Source organism: Marmota flaviventris, chromosome 3 (assembly GCF_047511675.1).
Source record: "Marmota flaviventris isolate mMarFla1 chromosome 3, mMarFla1.hap1, whole genome shotgun sequence".
Lineage (NCBI taxonomy): Eukaryota > Metazoa > Chordata > Mammalia > Rodentia > Sciuridae > Marmota > Marmota flaviventris.
In genome coordinates, this window is record NC_092500.1 from 25,333,445 (window position 1) to 25,354,178 (window position 20,734).

At 34.5% G+C, this 20,734-nt stretch overlaps 1 protein-coding gene across 6 annotated transcripts in view; it reads left to right on the forward strand.

Annotated features, from left to right (window-relative positions):
- Nr2c1 (nuclear receptor subfamily 2 group C member 1) overlaps positions 1-17,582 on the forward strand; it is a 50,991-nt gene extending 33,409 nt beyond the window's left edge. For 5 of the 6 annotated variants that reach the window (XM_027952730.2, XM_071609633.1, XM_071609634.1 and 2 more), the window contains exons 10-14: positions 2,626-2,747; positions 11,229-11,368; positions 13,415-13,552; positions 15,821-15,926; positions 17,154-17,582. In XM_027952730.2, the coding sequence (XP_027808531.2) occupies positions 2,626-2,747; positions 11,229-11,368; positions 13,415-13,552; positions 15,821-15,926; positions 17,154-17,328 (681 nt within the window). In that variant the 3' untranslated portion in view covers positions 17,329-17,582. The remainder of the gene's footprint in view (positions 1-2,625; positions 2,748-11,228; positions 11,369-13,414; positions 13,553-15,820; positions 15,927-17,153) is intronic. The other variant, XM_027952878.2, reaches the window with a different exon arrangement.
- Positions 17,583-20,734: the final 3,152 nt, after the last annotated feature.

Genomic DNA, 20,734 nt, shown 5'->3' on the forward strand with positions numbered 1-20,734 from the left:
AAAAATCAGTTCAATTTATTAATTTTCTATAGTTTAGAAAATATGTATCATTCTGTTTATAAAAATAAAGATCCACAGACATTTTGGGGAAGCTTTAACAGCTTTGTAGTAGAAACTTCTATATATGTATAAAGAAAATGTTGTTTCTTCATCCACATTAACTTTCTGATCATAACAGTAGAGGCATATTAAAGTCTGTAAAAGATAAATCATAAAACATTTCCTCTTTTTCCAAAATAATATAGCGTGATAGTTGTTTTTTTTTTAATAATGAGCTTCTTCAGTGTATATAGCAAATTATTTCAACTTTTGTGATTAAAACATGGGAAAGTTTTATATTATCACCACTGTTGTGGGAATTAAAGCCATTGTACCTAGTTTTTACATGTTGCAAGTATTTTATTTATTTAAAGGCCATTTAAAACTATTTAGTAAAGGGTATTTTTTTATTGTTGTTTTGCTTTTTACTCATTCCTCCCCCATAAAACTAGAAATGTTTGGTAATTCCCCAAAATTTTCAGGCTTTTTTTCCCCTACTCACCTTGAGAAATTCTGAAATGGTATGATAGTTCTCAATTTTTAAATATAAATGTTCATGTGTAGAGACAGTTGTCTTAAATGTTTAAGATGTTTAAGTTTGCTTGACGTGTTAAGAATTGTCTCATCAGGCTCAGTGGCTCACGCCTGTAATCCCAGCAGCTAAGGAGGCTGAGGCAGGAGGAATGAGAGTTCAAAGCCAGCCTCAGCAATACTGAGGTGCTAAGCAATTCAGTGAGACCCCATCTCTAAATAAAATACAAAATGGGGCTGGGGATGTGGCATGGTGGTCAAGTGCCCCTCCGAACCAAAAAAAAAAAAAAAAGAATTGTCTCAGTTGTATTTTATTTCACTGCCTCAGTAAACATTATGAAACATTTCAGATTTTTTCTTCTTAGGTCTGAGCATGTAGCTCAGTGGTAGAGCATGTGCTTAACATGTGCAAAGAGTTGGATTCAGTTCCCAGAACCTCAAAAAAAATTATTTTTCTTTAGATAGGATTTCATCTATTAATCTTCCTGTTTTATTCCTTAACACCATTAATAATTAGGTAAACCATTTGTGGCTAATATTGAACAAAGACAGTTTTTTCTTTACATTTTTATCTAGCATTTCTAGAGAATTTTTACATCATTTTGATGTAAACTTTGATGTTTCACCAGGAGAACCTGGTGAAAGCTATACATACGTTCCCCAGCAAAATACATTTGTGCACATCTATTTACCCCACCTCAGAGTTAGTCACTATTTCCTGTGTACTGTGCTTTCCTTTGTCCTTTCTATATACATATATATGTATGAACACTTAAATATTCTCTGTATTATAAATCAGATCATCAACATTCTGTTTTGTAATTTTTTCACTTAGATGTCTGCAAGATATTTTTTCTAGTTTTTGCATCTCAGTTTATATTTTTTAATACCTACAAGGTATTCTGTTCTGTAGTATGGATTATTCTTTTCCCTTGAGGAAATTTGGGGTTGTTGCCAGCATTTAGTTTCACCATTAGAAGTAGAGCTACAGAGAATGTCTTTAGTTGGTCTTCAACTCCTGGGCTTATTTGATCCTTCTTCCTAAGCCTCCTGAGTAACTGCAACTAGAGTTGCACACCACGATGCCCGTGATATGTGCTTTTGTGTGTGTGTGTGTGCATGAATTTTTCTGGAATAGAAATACAGACTGAGTATGAAATGCTTGGACCCAGAGTGTTTTAAATTTTGGCAATTTTTTTGGATTTTGGAATATTGACAGAGACCTTACTAGTTGTTCATTCCTAATATGAAAATCTACAGTGCTCCAAAATCCATAAATTTTTGAGCTATGAAGTGTTTCAGATTTCTGATTTTTGGGTTAAGATTACTTATGACCCACATTGGAGGCCGAATAATTTTTTAAATACTTTTTTATTTAGTACTTTTTTTTTTTTTTTTTTTTTTGATGGTGATACTGGGATTCAAACTCAGAACGTCAGGTATGCCAGGCTAGTGCTCTACCACTGAGTGACATCTCCAGACCCCCTTTTTTAAATAAGACTTTACAAAAATCCTGAGCTTTTTGAAAAATTGAAGGAATGGCAGTGTTGAGCCCAAATTCTCATGTTTTATTTATGCTGGATTCAAGTCACTGCAATGCCGTTTGTCTGGGAGTATGCTCTCCCCATTTGGCACCGGTATTTCTGCTTTACTTGTTAACTTTCCTACCTCTGTAAGCATTTGAATGTTATTAACCCTGTAGTCTAAATGAAACAGGATTGCACGTGAATTTGTTTGTGTACTATTGTTAGTAGGGAAGGAGAAAAAAAAACGCATTGATGAACCAAGATAGGAAGTAACACAACCAAATAATACCATGGTTGATATTTATTAAGTTAGATTCTGCTTTTCTGAATATTGCTTTGATAGAAACTGTGATCTCATTTATAAACCCTTTTGTTAACTTAAAATCCAGTAATTTGGATAATTTCAAGATTTTTATGAGCATATTAGATTCATATTGATGTGTTCTGTTTACATTCAAATTTTTTAAAAAAATGATAATTTAGAACTTTCAGTCATAAGATAATTTACCTAAATCCCTGTTCATACTAGCTCACCATGCCTTCTCCTATGCCTGAGTACCTGAATGTGCACTACATTGGGGAGTCTGCCTCCAGACTGCTGTTCTTATCAATGCACTGGGCACTTTCGATTCCTTCTTTCCAGGCACTAGGGTGAGTGTTTTGAAGTCCTTGAGTATAAATGTGATTTTGTAGCACAAATGTATATTAAGCAAAAACTTTTTATTTTGGGAGAATTTGCATTAAAGGAATAAAAACGTGTAACATTGTGACTTTTAAATTGTGTCATTTATATGACAAATTATGGCAGCTAACTAACAATTTCTCTATATTATTTTTATGTGGGAGAGTATCCATATTTCATAGTTTACTGACCAAGTTAACAATTTTAGTTGGAATATAATAAGTATTAAAGTTGATAGATCATGGCTGGCATTGGTAATGGCCGCCTTTGGTTGTGTCAAGGACAGTGCAGCTGTAGGATTGCCCCAGGTTGTTTCTCCTCCCACCATCACTTTCAGTATTCATTCCAGCCATGTTATTGGGAGCTAAAGTTTGCTTACAAAGTTTATGTTTAAAAATAGAGATAATTATTTTTCTAATTGTGTGGTTCAGTAGAAAAAGAGAAAGAATGAAAATGTAAACCCCATAGTACAATTACAATGATTTAAAGAGTTGATCTTACCACTGAAGAGTACATCTGTATTCTAAACAGTTTACTTTCACATCCTTTCCATCTGTTTTTCCTTTTTTTAAAATGGATGTCTCTACCCATCCCGATAGACAGTATTTTGAGTGTAACTAAGAAACAACTGAAACATGAAAGTAAAAGACATATTTGAAACTGTAATTACTAATTAGTGTCAGACATATCTATCAGTGTATTCAATCATGAATTAAGTAGTACAATTACATAGGCTAAAAACCTGATTTAGAGTGATAACTATTAAAATGCTGTTAGCTCCTTCTCTCAAAACACAGTGTAAAATTTTACACAATATCAGTTTATTATTTCCTTCCCCACCACCCCCAGTACTGGGGATTGAACTCAGGGCTTCAGGCAGTAAACTGTACCCCACCCCTTTTTTCTTCAGGCAGGATCTCACTAAATTGCACCAAATCTCACTGTATACTTATTATTTTTAAAGTAATAAACTATCCTGACACTGTGACACACGTCTGTAATCCCAGCTACTCAAGAGGCGAGGCAGCAGGATTGTAAATTTGAGGCCAGCCTAATCAATTTACGAGACCCTGTCTCTAAAGTAAAATAAAGGGCTGGGAATCTATTTCAGTGGTAGAGCAAGGTCCTTGTTTTCAATCCCTAGTACCTTAAAAAAAAAAAAAAAAAAAAAAAAGTTCTTTAAGATCATAACTGGTATACTTAGGCCAGAAAAACAACCTGGTGTATTTTATTGTAATATGTCAACTAAGAAAGGAATTTGGGGTGTAATTTCAACTCCATGGATTAGTCATGACATCATTGATCTTCAGTGCTTCTTTTGAGTATGATTATCCTATTGCAAATAATCCAGATGTTGGGGGGCAGCCCGAAGTTTCTGGTTATAAAATAATTTTAGTGTGATAATCACATTTCCCTGAGAGGTCTTTATTGAAAATCACTTTCAATGTAACAACCACAGGATTCTTTACGATTAGAATAATTACTAAGATAGCAGTCAAGACCATTAGGTGGTACATAAACTCTTATATCTTATTGCCTGTCTAGATATAGATCTTATGCTGACTTAATCAGATGGATAAGGACTAGATACTAATGATGGAAGAGTTTTATGTAGAAATAAAAACTTCTAAATCTAGGAACTGGCATGAGCTGCATTTTTATTGCTAGATACAGAAGTTGGCAAAAAAACAACAACATAATTTTATAGAGAGAAACAGATAAGCAGTTTGTTATTTGATGACTTAGTGGAAGAGGATAGTAGCTTTAAAATTTTTTTTAATTGTGTAGTTATTTGTATTTTCTAAACATAATTTCTGTACTTAAAGGAATTCAGGGTTTTTTTTTAGTTCTTTCTTCATAATTCAAGTGAAGCTCTACATAGTCATAGGACATTCTGTTGAAGGGCAATGGGGGCACTATGCCTGATTTGCCTGGAGTACGTATGGCAGTAGTCCTTTCCACCTAGATTCTTAATATTATGTCACCAAAATTCTGAAACAAGGGGCTAGAGTTGTGGCTCAGAGGTAGAGCACTCACCTAGCATGCATGAAGCACTGGGTTTGATCCTCAGCACCACATAAAAATAAAATAAAGATTAAAAAAAATCTGAAAAACATTGTTTGCCACAGGAGACTATTAAGTAATTTAAGCAACCTTCCATGAAATGTTAATCCTGAAAGTTGAATCTTTTAAAATACCATAAACAATCCAATATACTGGTAACTTTGTGGGCTTATTGCCATATCATTGATTATTTTCCCCCAAGGACATGCCTTCAATTGAAATAGATGGTGCCAGGGAAAGAATAATGTGATGAGTTATTTGTGTAGATTACAAATCGTGGGGTATAGGTGATTTAGTCAACTTAATGCTTTTCTGAAGTGCTGGGAATTAAACTCAGGGCCTTGTTCATGGTGGGCAAGTGCTTTACCAGTGAGCTACAATCCCAGCTCTAGTGCCTTTTTTTGCTATCGTTATAACCTATATTGCTTTCTGAGTGCTTGAAGGTACCTTAACTTCATTTGCTACCCAGCTCCTTCTGCTTCTCAAAGGAAAGATGTTTTGGAAATAGGTAGTAGAATGTGACTACAATAGTCATTTGTTAATTTTTTTCCTAACAGGAAAAAACAAAAACAGAAACTGATAGCCAATATGCCCTTACCATCCCAAAGTATTAGCTTTAAATGAGGTGTCTCTACTGAGAAATTTTACTTTCATAGTTTACCTGCTAACTTAGGTAAGGAATTATTATTATTTTTTTGAAAAAAAAAAAACATAGCCTTTAAACATCTGGGTTTAAATCCTGGTTCTAATTCCTCTGCAACTTACATGTTTTTGGACTGGGTTACTTTAAATGAGACTAATTTCCCCCCCCTCTAGATTAGGAGCAGACACTTGCTTATGAGTTATGCACTTATGTGAGATAATGAATGTAAATTTAATCCTCTGCCTGCTACAAAGTACGAAGTGGTCATTTTTCTTCATACTTTTGGGAACCTTTTTTAAAGGGGGTTCTTGTTTTTCTCTCCTAATGGAATGAACTTTTAAAAAACACTTAAACAACATAACTAGCTAGAGTACCAGGGGTTTGGGGGGTTTTGTTTTGACTCCAGATGCAGATAGAGAGCTTTCTGTAATTGATTTCTATTATTTATTAACTCTTTGACTTTTCCTTTGAAAACGAAATTACCTGGTAATTTATTCCTTAATCACCAGTTTTATCTTATTTCTTTAGTAACAATTTTGATGTTTCTCATCTTCTGCAATGGTACTTATCAACCTTTTCTCTGAGCCTTCCCAATATTGTCAGGGTACTTTTCCTTTTTTTTTTTTTTTAAAGTCATTCGGATATATTTCATGACAATAGTTAAATTAAACTATAAATTATAAGTAGGAACAAGACTAGAAATAAAGAATAACAAATATTCTCAACTTTGTGAAAATTGAACACAGTTTTAAATAATTCACTGTTGATGTAATAAATCAGAAAATTTTTTGTACAACATTATAGTCATATTGATAAACATAATAAAAATTGGATCTACCGTCAAATTTATGTCCTGATTCCATATATTTTTAATTTTTATTCTTTTTAGTTATATGATAGTAGAAACCATTTTGATGTATTTATACAAGTTTGGAGTATATCTTATTTTTGTCTTGTATATGTACACAATGGTGAGATTAACTGGTGTATTCATATATTCATACATGTTCAAGGTACTTTCTTATAAGGGTATAGCACAGGCCTCTATTATTTATTTCCTTTCCTGTGTTCACTAGGTAATTACCTTGTTTAGCTGTTTCCTATTTAAAATTTCAGAGTTAGTTAGAGGTCAAGGTGAAAATTGGTTCACTTTTAACATTTCCTCATGTTTAAAATAATACTGAAGTATAGAACTATCAAGTTAAGCCTCACTCTCCAGAGGTAACTAACCCCACTGTTAATAGTTTGATATCCTAGATTTTTTCTATGACACCTTTATTAAACCATCAGAACACACATTTACATAGCCTATTTTTTGCCTTGCTTTTTCACATATATTTTGGACTTCTTCCTACGGCAGGACATGTAATTTACCCTGTTTTTCTTAATAGCTACCCACTATTCCTTTTTATGGGTTTATTATAAACTAACTTACTTGTATTTTGTTTGTAGACATTTAAGTTATTGCCAGTTTTCTTTGTTGTTATATCCAGTGCTATAATGCACATTTTTGCCTACCTGTGTATTATTTCTATAAAATAGATTCTTACAAGAAGAATTGCTAGGTGTAAGAAGGTGGACATTAGTATCTTTTATCTTTCTCTTTGATTTTGCTTAAACTGAGATTGAAATTTTGAATCCTTTTCTATATATTAATTTTTTTTTAATGTTTATTTTTTAGTTTTCAGCGAAAACATCTTTGTTTTGTATGTGGTGCTGAGGATCGAATTCGGGCCGCACGCGTGCCAGGCACGCGTGCTACTGCTTGAGCCACATCCCCAGCCCTATATATTAATTTTTTAAATAGGGGTTTTCTTTGTATTTAAACTTTCAAACTTATTTTAATAGCCAATTTCTTGTGATGTATAATCCTTCTGAAGCATTGACTGAGAAAGAGATCAACCTGGAGTTAAAAATCTCACCTGAATAATTCCTGATCAGAAAAAATTACTTTCTTAAGTTTGCAGTATTAGCCTTTGTATTGAGAGTGTGTGTGTGTGTATATATATATATATATATATATATATTTTTTTTTTTTTTTGCAGAGGATTGGTACATCCCCTGCCCTATTTTTTTGCTTGCTTGCTTGCTTATTTATTTATTTATTTATTTGCAGTTGTAGATGGACAGAATGTCTTTATTTTATTTGTTTATATGGTGCTGAGGATCGAAACCAGTGCCTCACACATGCTAGGCGAGTACTCTGCCATTGAGCTACAACCCCAGCCCTATTTTGTGTTTTATTTAGAGACAGGGTCTCACTGAGTTGCTTAGCACCTCACCATTGCCTGAGGCTTTTTTTTTTTTTTAAATGTGGTGCTGAGGATCAAACTCAGGGTCTCACACATGCAAGGCGAGCGCTCTCTTGAGGCTGTTTTTGAACTTGCAATCCTCCTGTCTCAGCCTCCTGAGCCACTGGGATTACAGGCATGTGCCACTGCACCCGGCCTATTCTATTTTTTAACAAAATGTAATGTAACAAAGAAAGCTATGATTCTTAATGATTTCTGTTGAACACACTGATGATCTTAATTTAAGAAGGAAAAAAAAGTAAGTACCATTCATTAGGATGCACATATTTCTGATTAGGATGTTCTTACCAACTGAGAACTCTTTGGACAAAGGAAACCAATCTTATAATTTCATTATCTTAAAATAAAATTTATAGGTTTGGTTTAAAGATTGCTTGATTGTAGAAGGACCCATACCCCACAGGTTTTCTAACTGTCTTTTCTAAGTCTTAACTTCTACCTGCTGTATGTCCCCCAAAATCAGAAAACATGTGTTGAATTCCTTCTGTATGCCATGTACTGTGCTGTTCACTGAGATTGAGAAACACAAGAGAACATTGCCTTCAGTGAGGATTTATGTAATATGGGAGACAGACTTAAAACAATAAATTAGGATACCATGAACTATGAACATATAGTTAGCACCAAGGAAGGGAGAGGAATGTTGCAAGAGAATGTCTCTTCAAGAAAGTCAACTTTGAAATATGTTAAGGGTCAAATAACCCTATTAACCAGGAAAACAACGCAGGGAAGAACATTTCTTTTTTTTAATTTATATATGACAGCGGAATGCATTACAATTCTTTTTTTATCTTTTTTTTTTTTTAGAGAGAGAATTTTTTAATATTTAACATATTTTTTAGTTTTCGGCGGACACAACATCTTTGTTTGTATGTGGTGCTGAGGATTGAAGCTGGGCCGAACACATGCTACCGTTTGAGCCACATCCCCAGCCCTACAATTCTTATTACACATATAGAGCACAATTTTTCATATCTCTGGTTGTATACAAAGTATATTTACACCATTCGTGTCTTCATACATGTACTTTGGGTAATAATCATCATGACATTTCACCATCATTCATAACTCCGTGTCCCCTCCCTTCCCCTCCAACCCCTCTGCCCAGTCTAAAGTTCGTCTGTTCCTCCCATGTTCCCTCTCCCTATCCCACAATGAATCAACCTCCTTGAATCAAAGAAAACAGTGCAGGGAAGAACATTTCAAGAAGACCACTTTTAAGTAATTCACTCAACACTGTTTTTTCTTCTGTCCTAGGAATTGAACCCAGGTGCACTCTACCACTGAGCTACATCCTCAGACCTTTATGTTCTTTTATTTTGAGACAGCATCTTGTTAAGTTGCTCAGGTAGATCTTGAACTTAGGATTTTCCTGCCTCAGCTTTCTGAATAGCTGAGATTGCAAGTGAGTGCCCACCATATCCAGCCCACACAACACTTTTTATTGAACACCTATTATACACTTGTTATCATCATGGCATCTGCATTTATTTTTTTCTTCTTCCTGGAATATTATTCTCATAGATATTGCTTGTGTGCATGCATGTATGTGTGCATCAAACCTATGGCCTCACACATGCTAGGCAAGCACTCTACCACCAAGTTACATCCCCAGTCCCATATTTTTTAAAAAATTTCTCTGCCATCTTTCTCAAAATTACTGAAATTTCACTGCCTCAGCAATGGCTTAGAGAGAATTTTAATATTTATTTTTTAGTTTTCGGCAGACACAAGATCTTTGTATGTGGTGCTGAGGATCGAACCCGGGCCGCACACATGCCAGGCGAGCGCACTACCACTTGAGCCACATCCCCAGCCCAGCAATGGCTTCTTTAACCACCTTAGCTAAACCTTGTCATTTTCTTATGTATCAAACTACTTTATAGCAATGTAGAATTGTCACTACCTGAAACTTACTATGTGTATAATCACACACATATATATAGTATTTATATAGAGCGTTTGAAATTATACTTCTGTAGTGTTTCCCTTCTTTTTCATGAAGGCATACGTAATATATCTTGTTAACTGCTAGTTATCCAATGCCTCAGAGAGAACTTAGCATGTTATGATCTGTTTCTCAATATAGTCATATTTTTTAATTGATGCATTGTAATTACACGCATTTATGGGGTGCATTGTGACATTTTATTACACTTATAATCAGTTGATCATGGTAACTGTCATATCTGTCACCTTAGATACATATCATTTCTTTGTGTTAGGAACATTCAAAATCCTCTCTACTAGCTGTTTTGAAATATTCAATTATTATCCACCATAGTTATACTATTGCACTACAGAACATTAGATTGCTCAGGTAGATCTTGAACTTGGGATTTTCCTGCCTCAGCTTTCTGAATAACTGAAATTGCAAGTATTGATTTATACTTTTGTTTTTGTTTTTAATAGCTGCACCCCTGCACCCCTGAGACCATTAACCTTCCTTCATCACTTCCTTCCTCATACCCCCTCCAGGATCTGGTCACCACTATTCTATACTTCTTTGAGGTCAACTTTTAGCTTCCGTATATAAGTGAGAACATGCACCTCTTTATAATTTTAAGCATGATATAGTATATACAGTGTCTCTGCATTTTAGAAAGTTATGCAGCCTGAGACCTGGGGAGCTTACTTGTCTAATTTCAAATGGATAACTGATTTTTTAAACCATAGTGCTTTGTACTTCTAAATACTTTTTCTATTTTCTTATGCTATGAAGAGAGTTCTTATTCAGAAATTCAGGAAAGGCCTTTGGCTTTTTGTGTTATTCATAGTAAAATTGTGGGTATCTCCTTCACAGGGATACTAATGTCTCTTCTGAATTATAGAATGAATCATTTCTCCACCAAATTTATTGCTTTGCTACTGCCAAATAATTCAGTTACCTCTTTATAAATTTAAAGGAAAAGAAAGCCAGGCTAGGGATATAGCTCAGTTGGAAGAGTGCTTGCCTTGTATGCATAAGGCCCTGGACTTAATCCCCAGCAACACACACAAACACAAAAGGCTAATTGATATATATACACATACACACATGCTTTTTTCAGTGGGGAGAGTACTCGGAATTTAACTCAGGGGGTACTTTACCACTGAGTTACATCCCAATCCTTTTTATTTTTATTGCTGAGGCCCTTGCTGACTTGCTGAGACTGGCCAAAAACTTCTGTTCCTCCTGTCTTATTTTAAGTTTATAATATTACTTTTAATTATTCTTAGAAACTAACTGATAATGAGCTAATATTTCAATTCTAAGCACTTTTCATCAGTTGCCCTCAGCTATGCAAAACATAGAATTGATAAATCCTTGCTCAGTTGGTGTTTCTAAGTAATTTTAGTTCAGTAATATTTTTAAGTACATGGATCAGTTTTGAAGTTTATAAAATTTATTTTAATATTTGATTTATACTTTTGTTTTTGTTTTTTAATAGGCAAGAAAACAGCATATCATTGGTAAAAGCTTACTGGAATGAACTTTTTACTCTTGGCCTTGCCCAGTGCTGGCAAGTGATGAATGTAGCAACTATATTAGCAACATTTGTCAATTGTCTTCACAGTAGCCTTCAACAAGGTAAAAAGCACCTTATTTATTACCTTTTCCAGGATATAGAAGGAGGCATCCATTTTACAGAAGGTTATGACTAAAGTTAGATATCCTGATGATTATATTAATGTTTTAGGTACCTACCCTTTTAATGCAATTTTTATATTTTCTTTTTTAAATATTTATTTTTTTAGTTGTAGTTGGACACAATACCTTTATTTATTTATTTATTTTTACGTGGTGCTGAGGATCGAACCCAGGGCCTTGCGCGTGCTAGGCAAGTGCTCTATTGCTCAGCCCCACAATTTTTACATTTTAGATAAGATTTATTAATCATCCGAAAATACTGTTAAATGAGAGTGCAGCAAAATTGAAAACTAGGATATTTAAGTCTGGCAGGCTATCCTAGTCCATTTCCTGTTGCTGAAGCAGAATGCCTGAATTGGAGTTATTTGTAAGAAAGAGGTTTATTTTGGCTCATGATTCTGGAGGTAGAACAAGCTGGCACTGCCATCTGCTCCTCTTCTTGTGAGGGCCTCATAGTAGAAAAGCAGAAGGGCAGGCAGGTACCTTTAGGAAAGAGAGCACATGGCTAGTGAGGAAGCCAGAGAAAGTCAAGGAAGCCAGACTTGATTTTATAACAACCTGCTCTCCAAAGAATGAGTCTCAGTCTTGGGGAAGACATTAATCCTTCTTAAAAAGCCTTACCTCCTAACACCCCTACATTGGCACCCAAGTTGCAACATAATGGGACAGATCACATCTATAACATAGCCCAGACTATTTTTGACCAGACCCTATGTATTTTTATAGTACAGTACAGAATCCAAAAAGCTAATGTAGAGGTGCTCAAATCTCTAAAATATATATTTCCCAATTTTAAAACTGCTTTGCTTCATTATAGCCCTTTGATTCCCAGTATAGGCTGGTTTCATACCAGTTCAACAGAGTATATATTCTCTCATGTGCACAAAGGAAGAGTCATGGAACAACTTTTACTTTCTTTTTCCTTTGCTAGATGCCAAGGTGATTACAATTGTCATTCATTTCAGGAGACAGGCAATAACTGGTTTATAAAGTACTTAACTTTAGAATGGCTTATCACTATAACCAGGAGGGTGTTTCAGCCTTTTGAGCTCAGGAATGCTTTTTATACTGGGGACTACTTTTTAGTTCCTTACTATATTCTGGTTTTCATTATTTTACATTATCTTTTTTTTTTTTTTTTAAATATTTACTTTTTAGTTGTAGTAGGATACAATACCTTTATTTCACTTATTTATTTTTATGTGGTGCTGAGGATCGAACCCAGGGTCAGGCACGTGTGAGGGGAGTGCTCTACCTCTGAGCCACAACCCCAGCCCTTACATTATCTTTAAATCATCTGCTTTCTCCTCATATTTAAGAGCAGAGAAATCACCTTAAAAATCTCATTTTCAGTAGATCTATTAGAAGGCAGTACCACATTTCCATCTTATTTATATACTTCTATTCCTAATTCTTTTCTTGTATACTTGTAGTTTGCCACATACCACCTACCTTCAGAAGGGCTATGGTTGACTAATTACTAATGTCTTATACACATCCTTCCACAGTACACTAAAATATTTACTGTAAAACTTTTTTTTTTCTCAGTTTTTCTTTTATCTTGGCAGGGTTTGTTTGTTTGTTTGTTTTGCTAAATATTTGTTTCATTATAGTAGTATTGCTAATTCTTAAAGATGGGTTTGTGCATTATTTTTTCGATCAATATGAGCTTAAGTAAAATACTGTTACTATATTTGGAGTCTTTTGTACTTTGGCCAATTTTGGGGATGATTGTCTCTAAATCTTTCCTTCTCAAAGATGTTTATTGAAAGAAAATGTTACCTTAAGTGTTACTGTAATAACAGTTTAATTTTTGAATGAGCAATATCTGAAGATGATTAGTTTCATCTATAATTATATTCTGAATTTTAAACATTTATAGATTGATTATATTCAAAATTAGAAATCAGTAAGAAGGAAATATCATGCATCGAAATAGTCTTATGTTTTAGATGAAAACTAGAAGTGTTTGTTTTTTAATTAAAGATAAAATGTCACCAGAAAGGAGAAAATTGTTGATGGAGCACATCTTCAAGCTACAGGAGTTTTGTAACAGCATGGTTAAACTCTGCATTGATGGATATGAATATGCCTATCTGAAGGCAATAGTACTCTTCAGTCCAGGTATATAAACATTTACTTCTTAATTAAAGTACAGTGTTTAAGGAAATGGGGAAATTGAAACCCTCATACATTGCTGGTTGGAATGTAAAATAGTGCAGTTGTCTTGGAGAAGAGTTCAGTAGTTCTTCAAAATAATAATCCTGGAATTACCACTATGACTGGAAGTTACATTCCTGTCAGTCTAAGAGAAGTGAAAATATGTATCTACACAAAAATATGCATATCAGGGCTGGGGTTGTAGCTCTGTGGTAGAGCGCTTGCCTTGCACACACGAGGCACTGGGTTTGATCCTCAGCAGCACATAAAAAAATAAATAAAAATTGTATCCATCTACAACTTAAAAAATATTTTTTACAAATGTGCATATCAATGTTTTATAGCAGCATTGTTAATAATAGCCCAAAAGTAGAAACAACTCAAGTGTCCATCAACAGATGACTGAAGAATCAGCATATATATACCATGGAGTATCATTCAGCCATGACAAGATGTGAAATTCTGATATGTGCTCTATAATATGATGAACATTGAAAACATCTAAGTGAAGGAAGCCAGTCACAGTGGAACACATATTGTTTGATTCCATTTATATAAAATAATGCAGTGTGGGCAGATGTGAAGAGAAATTAAGTACATAACCGTGGTCAATAGGGTCTAAAGAGCTAGGACACTGAGGAGTATCTCCTAATAGGTAGAAAGTTTCTTTTTGGAAGGACAAAATGTTCTAAAATTAGATTGTGGTGATGATTGCACAACTCTTACCAAAAAATCTTCCTTGTATTCTTTATATTGGAGAATTTTAAGGGTGTTAGACATCTGAGAATGAAAAGGAAGGTTGGAAAAGCAGTGAAGGCATGTATAGACTGTATTTATTTGGGTTGTCAGGTCAACATTGAAATTTTGTAAGTATATTTTGTTAGACATAATAAATACCAGAATGAGAAACAATTGTTGCTGTGTCAGGGGGCTAAATTCTCAAACATCTTATTAGACCTAGTTTCTTACTTTCCTGCCAGTTTTCTAGTTTTCCAAAGACAAATGACAGAAAGCTTTCAATGATCAATTTATGAATAGGAAAAATTTAAGAGTTTTTATTAGGGTCTGTTTTTCATTTTGCTATGTATTTCTGTCCCTGTGTGTCATAATGAAATTATCTGAACAAATTTTTCAGTGATAACAGTAAGATAATTAGAGCTTATTTGTACTATTTATTCTAATGTTCACATGATTTAGTAACGTGTCTCCATTTTTCAATGGTGCTAGAGATTGAACCAGGGCCTTGCACATATTAGGCAAGTGCTCTGCCACTGAACCATACTTGCAGCCATCATATGTCTCCATTTTTATCACAGGCAATGTGCCACCTTCATTTTCTATAGATGAAAGTTGAATGCATCATTTTTATGAAGTTCTTTTAGTATTCCCAGTTTTGTGAAATGTTACAGTGACCATTGAAATGCTTGTGTAGGGGCTGGGGCTGTAGTTCAGTAGTAAAGCACTTGCCTCGCATGTGTGAGGAGACACTGGGTTCCATCCTCAGCACCACATAAAAATAAATAAAGATACTTGTGTGTTCATCTACAACTAAAAAAGCAATATTTAAAAGAAATGCTTATGTAGATTATTTTACATTTTTTGATAGTGATAATGTTTATGTTTCACAATTTCATAAGTACTTTGTTACCTAACAATAGTAGGGTTTTTTCCTTAAGAAAAAAAAAAAATACTAAAATACCTTCTAAATGCACATACTATTAATAAAAGATAATTCTTTAAGCTGTATCATTTTGGTTGTTCATTCCTTTTTAAAACCATAAAATGGTCAAAATCTCACTGCCTTTGGAACAGAAAGAAAACTTTTGTTTTTGTTTTGTTTTTAGTTATAGATGGACACAATACCTTTATTTTATTTTATTATTTTTTTTATATGGTGCTGAGGATCGAACTCATGCCTCACACATGCTTGGCAGTGCTATACTGCTGAGCCACTTACCCCAGCCCAAGAAAACTATTTATTTTGGTAACATCCAGTGATCTCATTTTTTATTAGATGCTAGAATATGTATATGAGAGAAAATAATTCAAGTATGTAAAGTCCAGTGTTTGGTATATAATAGGTGGGCTTAATAAATATTTGTGTAATAAAAGTGCTGCGCATTATATAAATTGGCTTCTTTTTTGACTAAACTATATTTTCATCTCCACTTTCAAGATTTCATTAAATGAACATTCAGAACTAGGGTAACAGTATATTCTTTATTGTTTCAGATCATCCAGGCCTAGAAAATATGGAACAGATTGAGAAATTTCAGGAAAAGGCTTATGTAGAATTTCAAGATTATATAACCAGAACATATCCAGATGACACTTACAGGTATCTAGATCTTAAATACTATATAATTAAATTCATTTAAAAATATTTTGTGAGTCTTATTATTTCATTATTTTCCAATATAAGAATAATCAAATGTTTTCAGCAGCATTATCTTTGGACTAGCTAATGCTACTGGAAGCAGTAGTGTGACTGGGATGTGGCTCTGTGGTGGAGCACTTGCCTGGCATGTGGGAGGCCCTGGGCTGATCCCCAACACCAGAGGGGAAAATAAAGGAACAGTTCATTGTTGTGAGTACTTTACGCATAGTATATTCATCAGTTCTCACATTTTATATGGTAAGAGAGACAGGATAAGTAACTTGTTCAGGGTCACTGTTTGAGGCATCCACTGGGAATCCTGGAACTTAACCCCACCAATGAGGGGGGACTACAGTGTGATAAGGATTAAGTCAGTTCATATGTGTGAAGTACTTAGAAGCACACCTGTTATGCAATAAGAGCTATGTAAGTGTGCTTATATATAATGAATAAAACAGTTTAGCATATTTCAAACTAATAAAAGAACATTTTATGTATAACACTGTGTTATACCAAGTCATGTAGATTTATAAACCAATTCCATCAAGAAAACCAGCCTTGGTTTATCTGACTAGTTTTCCTACCCTGCTTCCTTTCAGTCCTGTGGATGGGGCTCACCTGCTGGGAACAAACAGGAACTGAGTATTTTAGTAGTAGAAATGTGCTATACAGGAGCTCTTGTCTCATTTGGTCTCAATTGTTAAGGCAAGGCCAGAGGAGGTTTTGCATAAGGGGCAGTTGAATCAAGGTTTGGTTCCAGTGGTCTTGATTCCATGTTCTATAACAACTGCTATCTGTTACACCATTTCCAATAGTTTTTTTTGCAGAGCATAATCAAGAAAACTTATTGAATCTCATATATCATAATAACACAAAACATTGCATTTGTACAATCTGAAAGGAGTTGCTAAGTCATTCTTAATTGTATAACCTGACCCATGGTTTAATAATTTAGTTACCTGGTCCTTAGATCCAAGTGGGACAACAGTTGAGAACAAGGCTTTCATGTAGAGCCTTTTAGACTACACTGGTATCCAGGTGACTGTCTTAGGTTTTACACACAAAAAGTAGATCTTTATTAAATTAGTCTATAAGTAATAGACATGCATAAATTACTAATATCTTTCTACAAAATCTCTAGTATTTTCAACTTTGTTCCCCTGCCCCCTTTTTTCTTTTTCATTTTAGATTATCGAGACTCCTACTCAGGTTGCCAGCTTTGAGATTGATGAATGCTACCATCACGGAAGAATTATTTTTCAAAGGTCTCATTGGAAATGTACGGATTGACAGTGTCATCCCACATATTTTAAAAATGGAACCTGCAGATTACAACTCTCAAATAATTGGTCACAGCATTTGAAAGCTGAGATCATAGTGCTATAAACTTATTGTTCTTTTCCAGAACACAGGAAAACACCAAATTGTACTCATTGCTTCCATAGTATGTGCAAATTTTGACTTTAAAGACTAACCAAGGGCTGGGGATGTGGCTCAAGCGGTAGCACACTCGCCTGGTATGCGTGCGGCCCAGGTTCGATCCTCAGCACCACATACAAAAAAACAAAGATGTTGTGTCCGCCAAAACCTAAAAAATAAATATTAAAAAAAATTCTCTCTCTTTCTCTCTCTCTCTCTCAAAAAAAAAAAAAAAAAAAAATTCTCTCTCTTAAAAAAAAAAGACTAACCAAAATTCAAGAAGACTTTTTGAAGTGACTGGGCAGTCAGCAGGAATTAAATATCCCTTTCTGTCTTACATAAATAAATAAGAAATACTATGGATTTATTCTTGGTAAAGATGACATCTGAAGCTGTCACCTCCAGACCATCTAAACTAAGATTTCTATTTTATAAAGCAAATAAATTAGTCTCTTTTTTTCCCCCAAATTGTGTTCTATTCATATTCAGCTTCATTTTGAACTAGTACGAACACTTAGTGGTCAAATATCCTTACAGAGAATTCCTTGCATTTTATTCTTCATAATGTAATCTGTTTAATTGCCATATCAAAAGATTATTTTATGCTCAATGGTATAATGATAAAATTAGAACTGTAGGAAATAATAATTGAATATGTATTTTTTTGACTTTTGTAAATATCATGATGTCCTTAAGCATATACTACTCATTGCTGGCAGTGAGATATAGGTCATTTGTGATTTTTAGTGTTATTATACCTTATTAGTTACAAGCACTTTTTATTTACACGGCAGCAAATGGTTCTGAGAATTGGTTTTGAGAATAAGGTGGCATTTGTGGTTTAATTTTTTTGGTTTACTGCTGTGTTTTAAACATAGTAGAGACTAACTGAACCCAAAATGTTTCAGTATTTCAAAATAGGTATTAAAATTGTTGTTCTATTCCATAAAATAACTCTGTCCTTTCCCTCTTTTCTGATCTGTGTTGTAGCTTCTTGTCCCTGCTCTGGGTTCTAGCCAATTCCTTTTAGGTTATTAAAAAATACCCTAAATTTGTTAAATAATGGATTTATCAGAGCCCATCCATGTTTCCAAAGCGAGTTTAACAAAAAAGCAATTGATCAAAGATAAAGGAATATGCACTGATTTTTCACTGTAAAATGGAGGAGAGCTGCTTTAGCAGTAGGTGAGGCTCACCCTGAAACTGGTGTTGCCACAACAGCATCTCAGACTCCTGGGATGCCTTCCACAGTACTGTTACAAGCACAGCTGGTTCTGTTAAATCTCTTTACTCTGCTTTCATTATGAATTATTTTGATAAATTGCTTGTGGGTTTTTCAAACACAAATATAAAGATTTTATTGCACTCATTACATTTTTTAATAAGCAATTTTACAATAGAGGAAAAGTTAAAGTTTGCAGGTGATGCAGATTTTACTAATTACTATTTTTAGTAGTAGCCAAAAAGTTTCAAAAGTATCAACTTACGCTTTTTACCAGTGTATTAAGGGAAATTTTTTCCCTACTTAAATTAAATCATAATTTTTGTCACCTTTATTTTATAATTATCAGCTGTGAAAAGCTTCATTTAATATAAAATGCCCACCTGGAAAAGTCAGTAGGTTGATACCTTTTTAATCCAAGGTAGTAAGCCAAGGATTCAGAAAAATAATTCTTTAAAATAATGTACTAATGATTAATTACATTGTTACTTTCAGGTATTTTTCCTGATTAAATTTGTAGATATATTTGGAAGTGTTTTTAAAACTATATTAAAATGTGACTTGCATTACAAATTTCTGTATCCTGCCAGTATATTTTATTTCAGTGTTTATTTGCTCAGTATTTGGATATCCTTCATGTCATGAGGCTGAGAATATAACTTAGCAGTAGAAATGTACGTTATCCCTGGGCTCAGTCCCCAAGACCAAAACAAAAAACATTTATGTCAGTATTGTAGGAGCAAAAATAAATAAATAAATAAAGCCAGGCACAGTAAATAGTGCATACCTGTAATCCCAGGGATTTGAAGGACTTGAGACAAGAGTATTACAAATTCTAGACCAGCCTCAGTGACTGAGACACTGTCTGAAAAAAATTAAAAGGAGTGGGGATTTAGTGCAGTGGTAAAGCACCCCTGGGTTCAATCTGCAGTAGCAGATTATATCCATTGATGGGGAAATGGATAAGTAAATTGTGGTATGGTACCCAGTGAAATACTATGCAACACCAAAAAGGAGTAAATTGTCAATGTGGATGAATCCCAGAATTATACAGAAGAGTATAACTTAACCAGTTCGTTGGGGGGGGGGGGGGCGGGTATACTCTTGAAGAGTAGTACTTATGTGGTAAAACTGAGTTTAAAAAAGCAACAGTCTTCCTGGGTGTAGTATTATACATCTGTAATCCCAGCAGCTTGAGGGGCTGAGGCAGGAGGATTGCAAGTTCAAAGCTAGCCTCAGCAATGGCAAGGTGCTAAGCAACTGAGTGAAACCCTGTCTCTAAATTAAAAAAAAAAATAGGGCAAGACAGTGGCTCAGTGGTTGAGTATTCCTGAGTTCAATCCCTGGTACCAAAAAAAAAAAAAAAAAGGCAAGAGACTTAGTAATACTTAATTTAGAATACTACTTATTTCTAGTGGGGTAGGAAAGTGCAAACAAGAAGGGATATATAAGGGTGTTCAAAAGTATCAATAGTGCTCCAGTTATCTATTGCTTCCTAACCACCCCAAAGCCTGAAAGAACATAGATTTGCTTATGAATCTACAACCTGGACAGCCTGATAGGAACAGCTTGTCTTCTGCTGCATTCAGCCAAATCTGGGTCTGCTCAAGGGTGGGTTTGGAATCTATGAAATCACATGTCTGGAAGTTGCTGGTGGCCATTTGCTGAGGTGGGACTAAAGCCAGAATGTATACACAGTATACGCTCCCTTTGTTTGCTTCCTCACAATATTGACAGTTCTAAGAACAAGGGTAGACAGGTGGAAGCCACTGCCTTTTGTCACGTGTCATTAGAAGCCATCCACTGTATCTGCTGTACTCTGTTCATCAGAGACACCATAAAAGTCTGTAGTTTCAAAAGGAGGGGAAATACTCTGCATCTCTTGGGGAGGAGTAGTAGCAAGCTTCTAGAAGAACATGTGGAGCCAGAAGTGTACTGGCCATTTTGAGGAAAGGATATTGTATCTCAGCAACCTCACTTAGAAGGCCAAGGTAAAGAAGGGGTTATCCAGACAAGGTGGGGGGGATGGGAGGCATGACTTTTGTCCATATGGATTGCTTATAAATTGATACATACAAAATTTTATAAAGTTTAAGCTATCGTATCGCTATGGACTAAAAGATAAAGA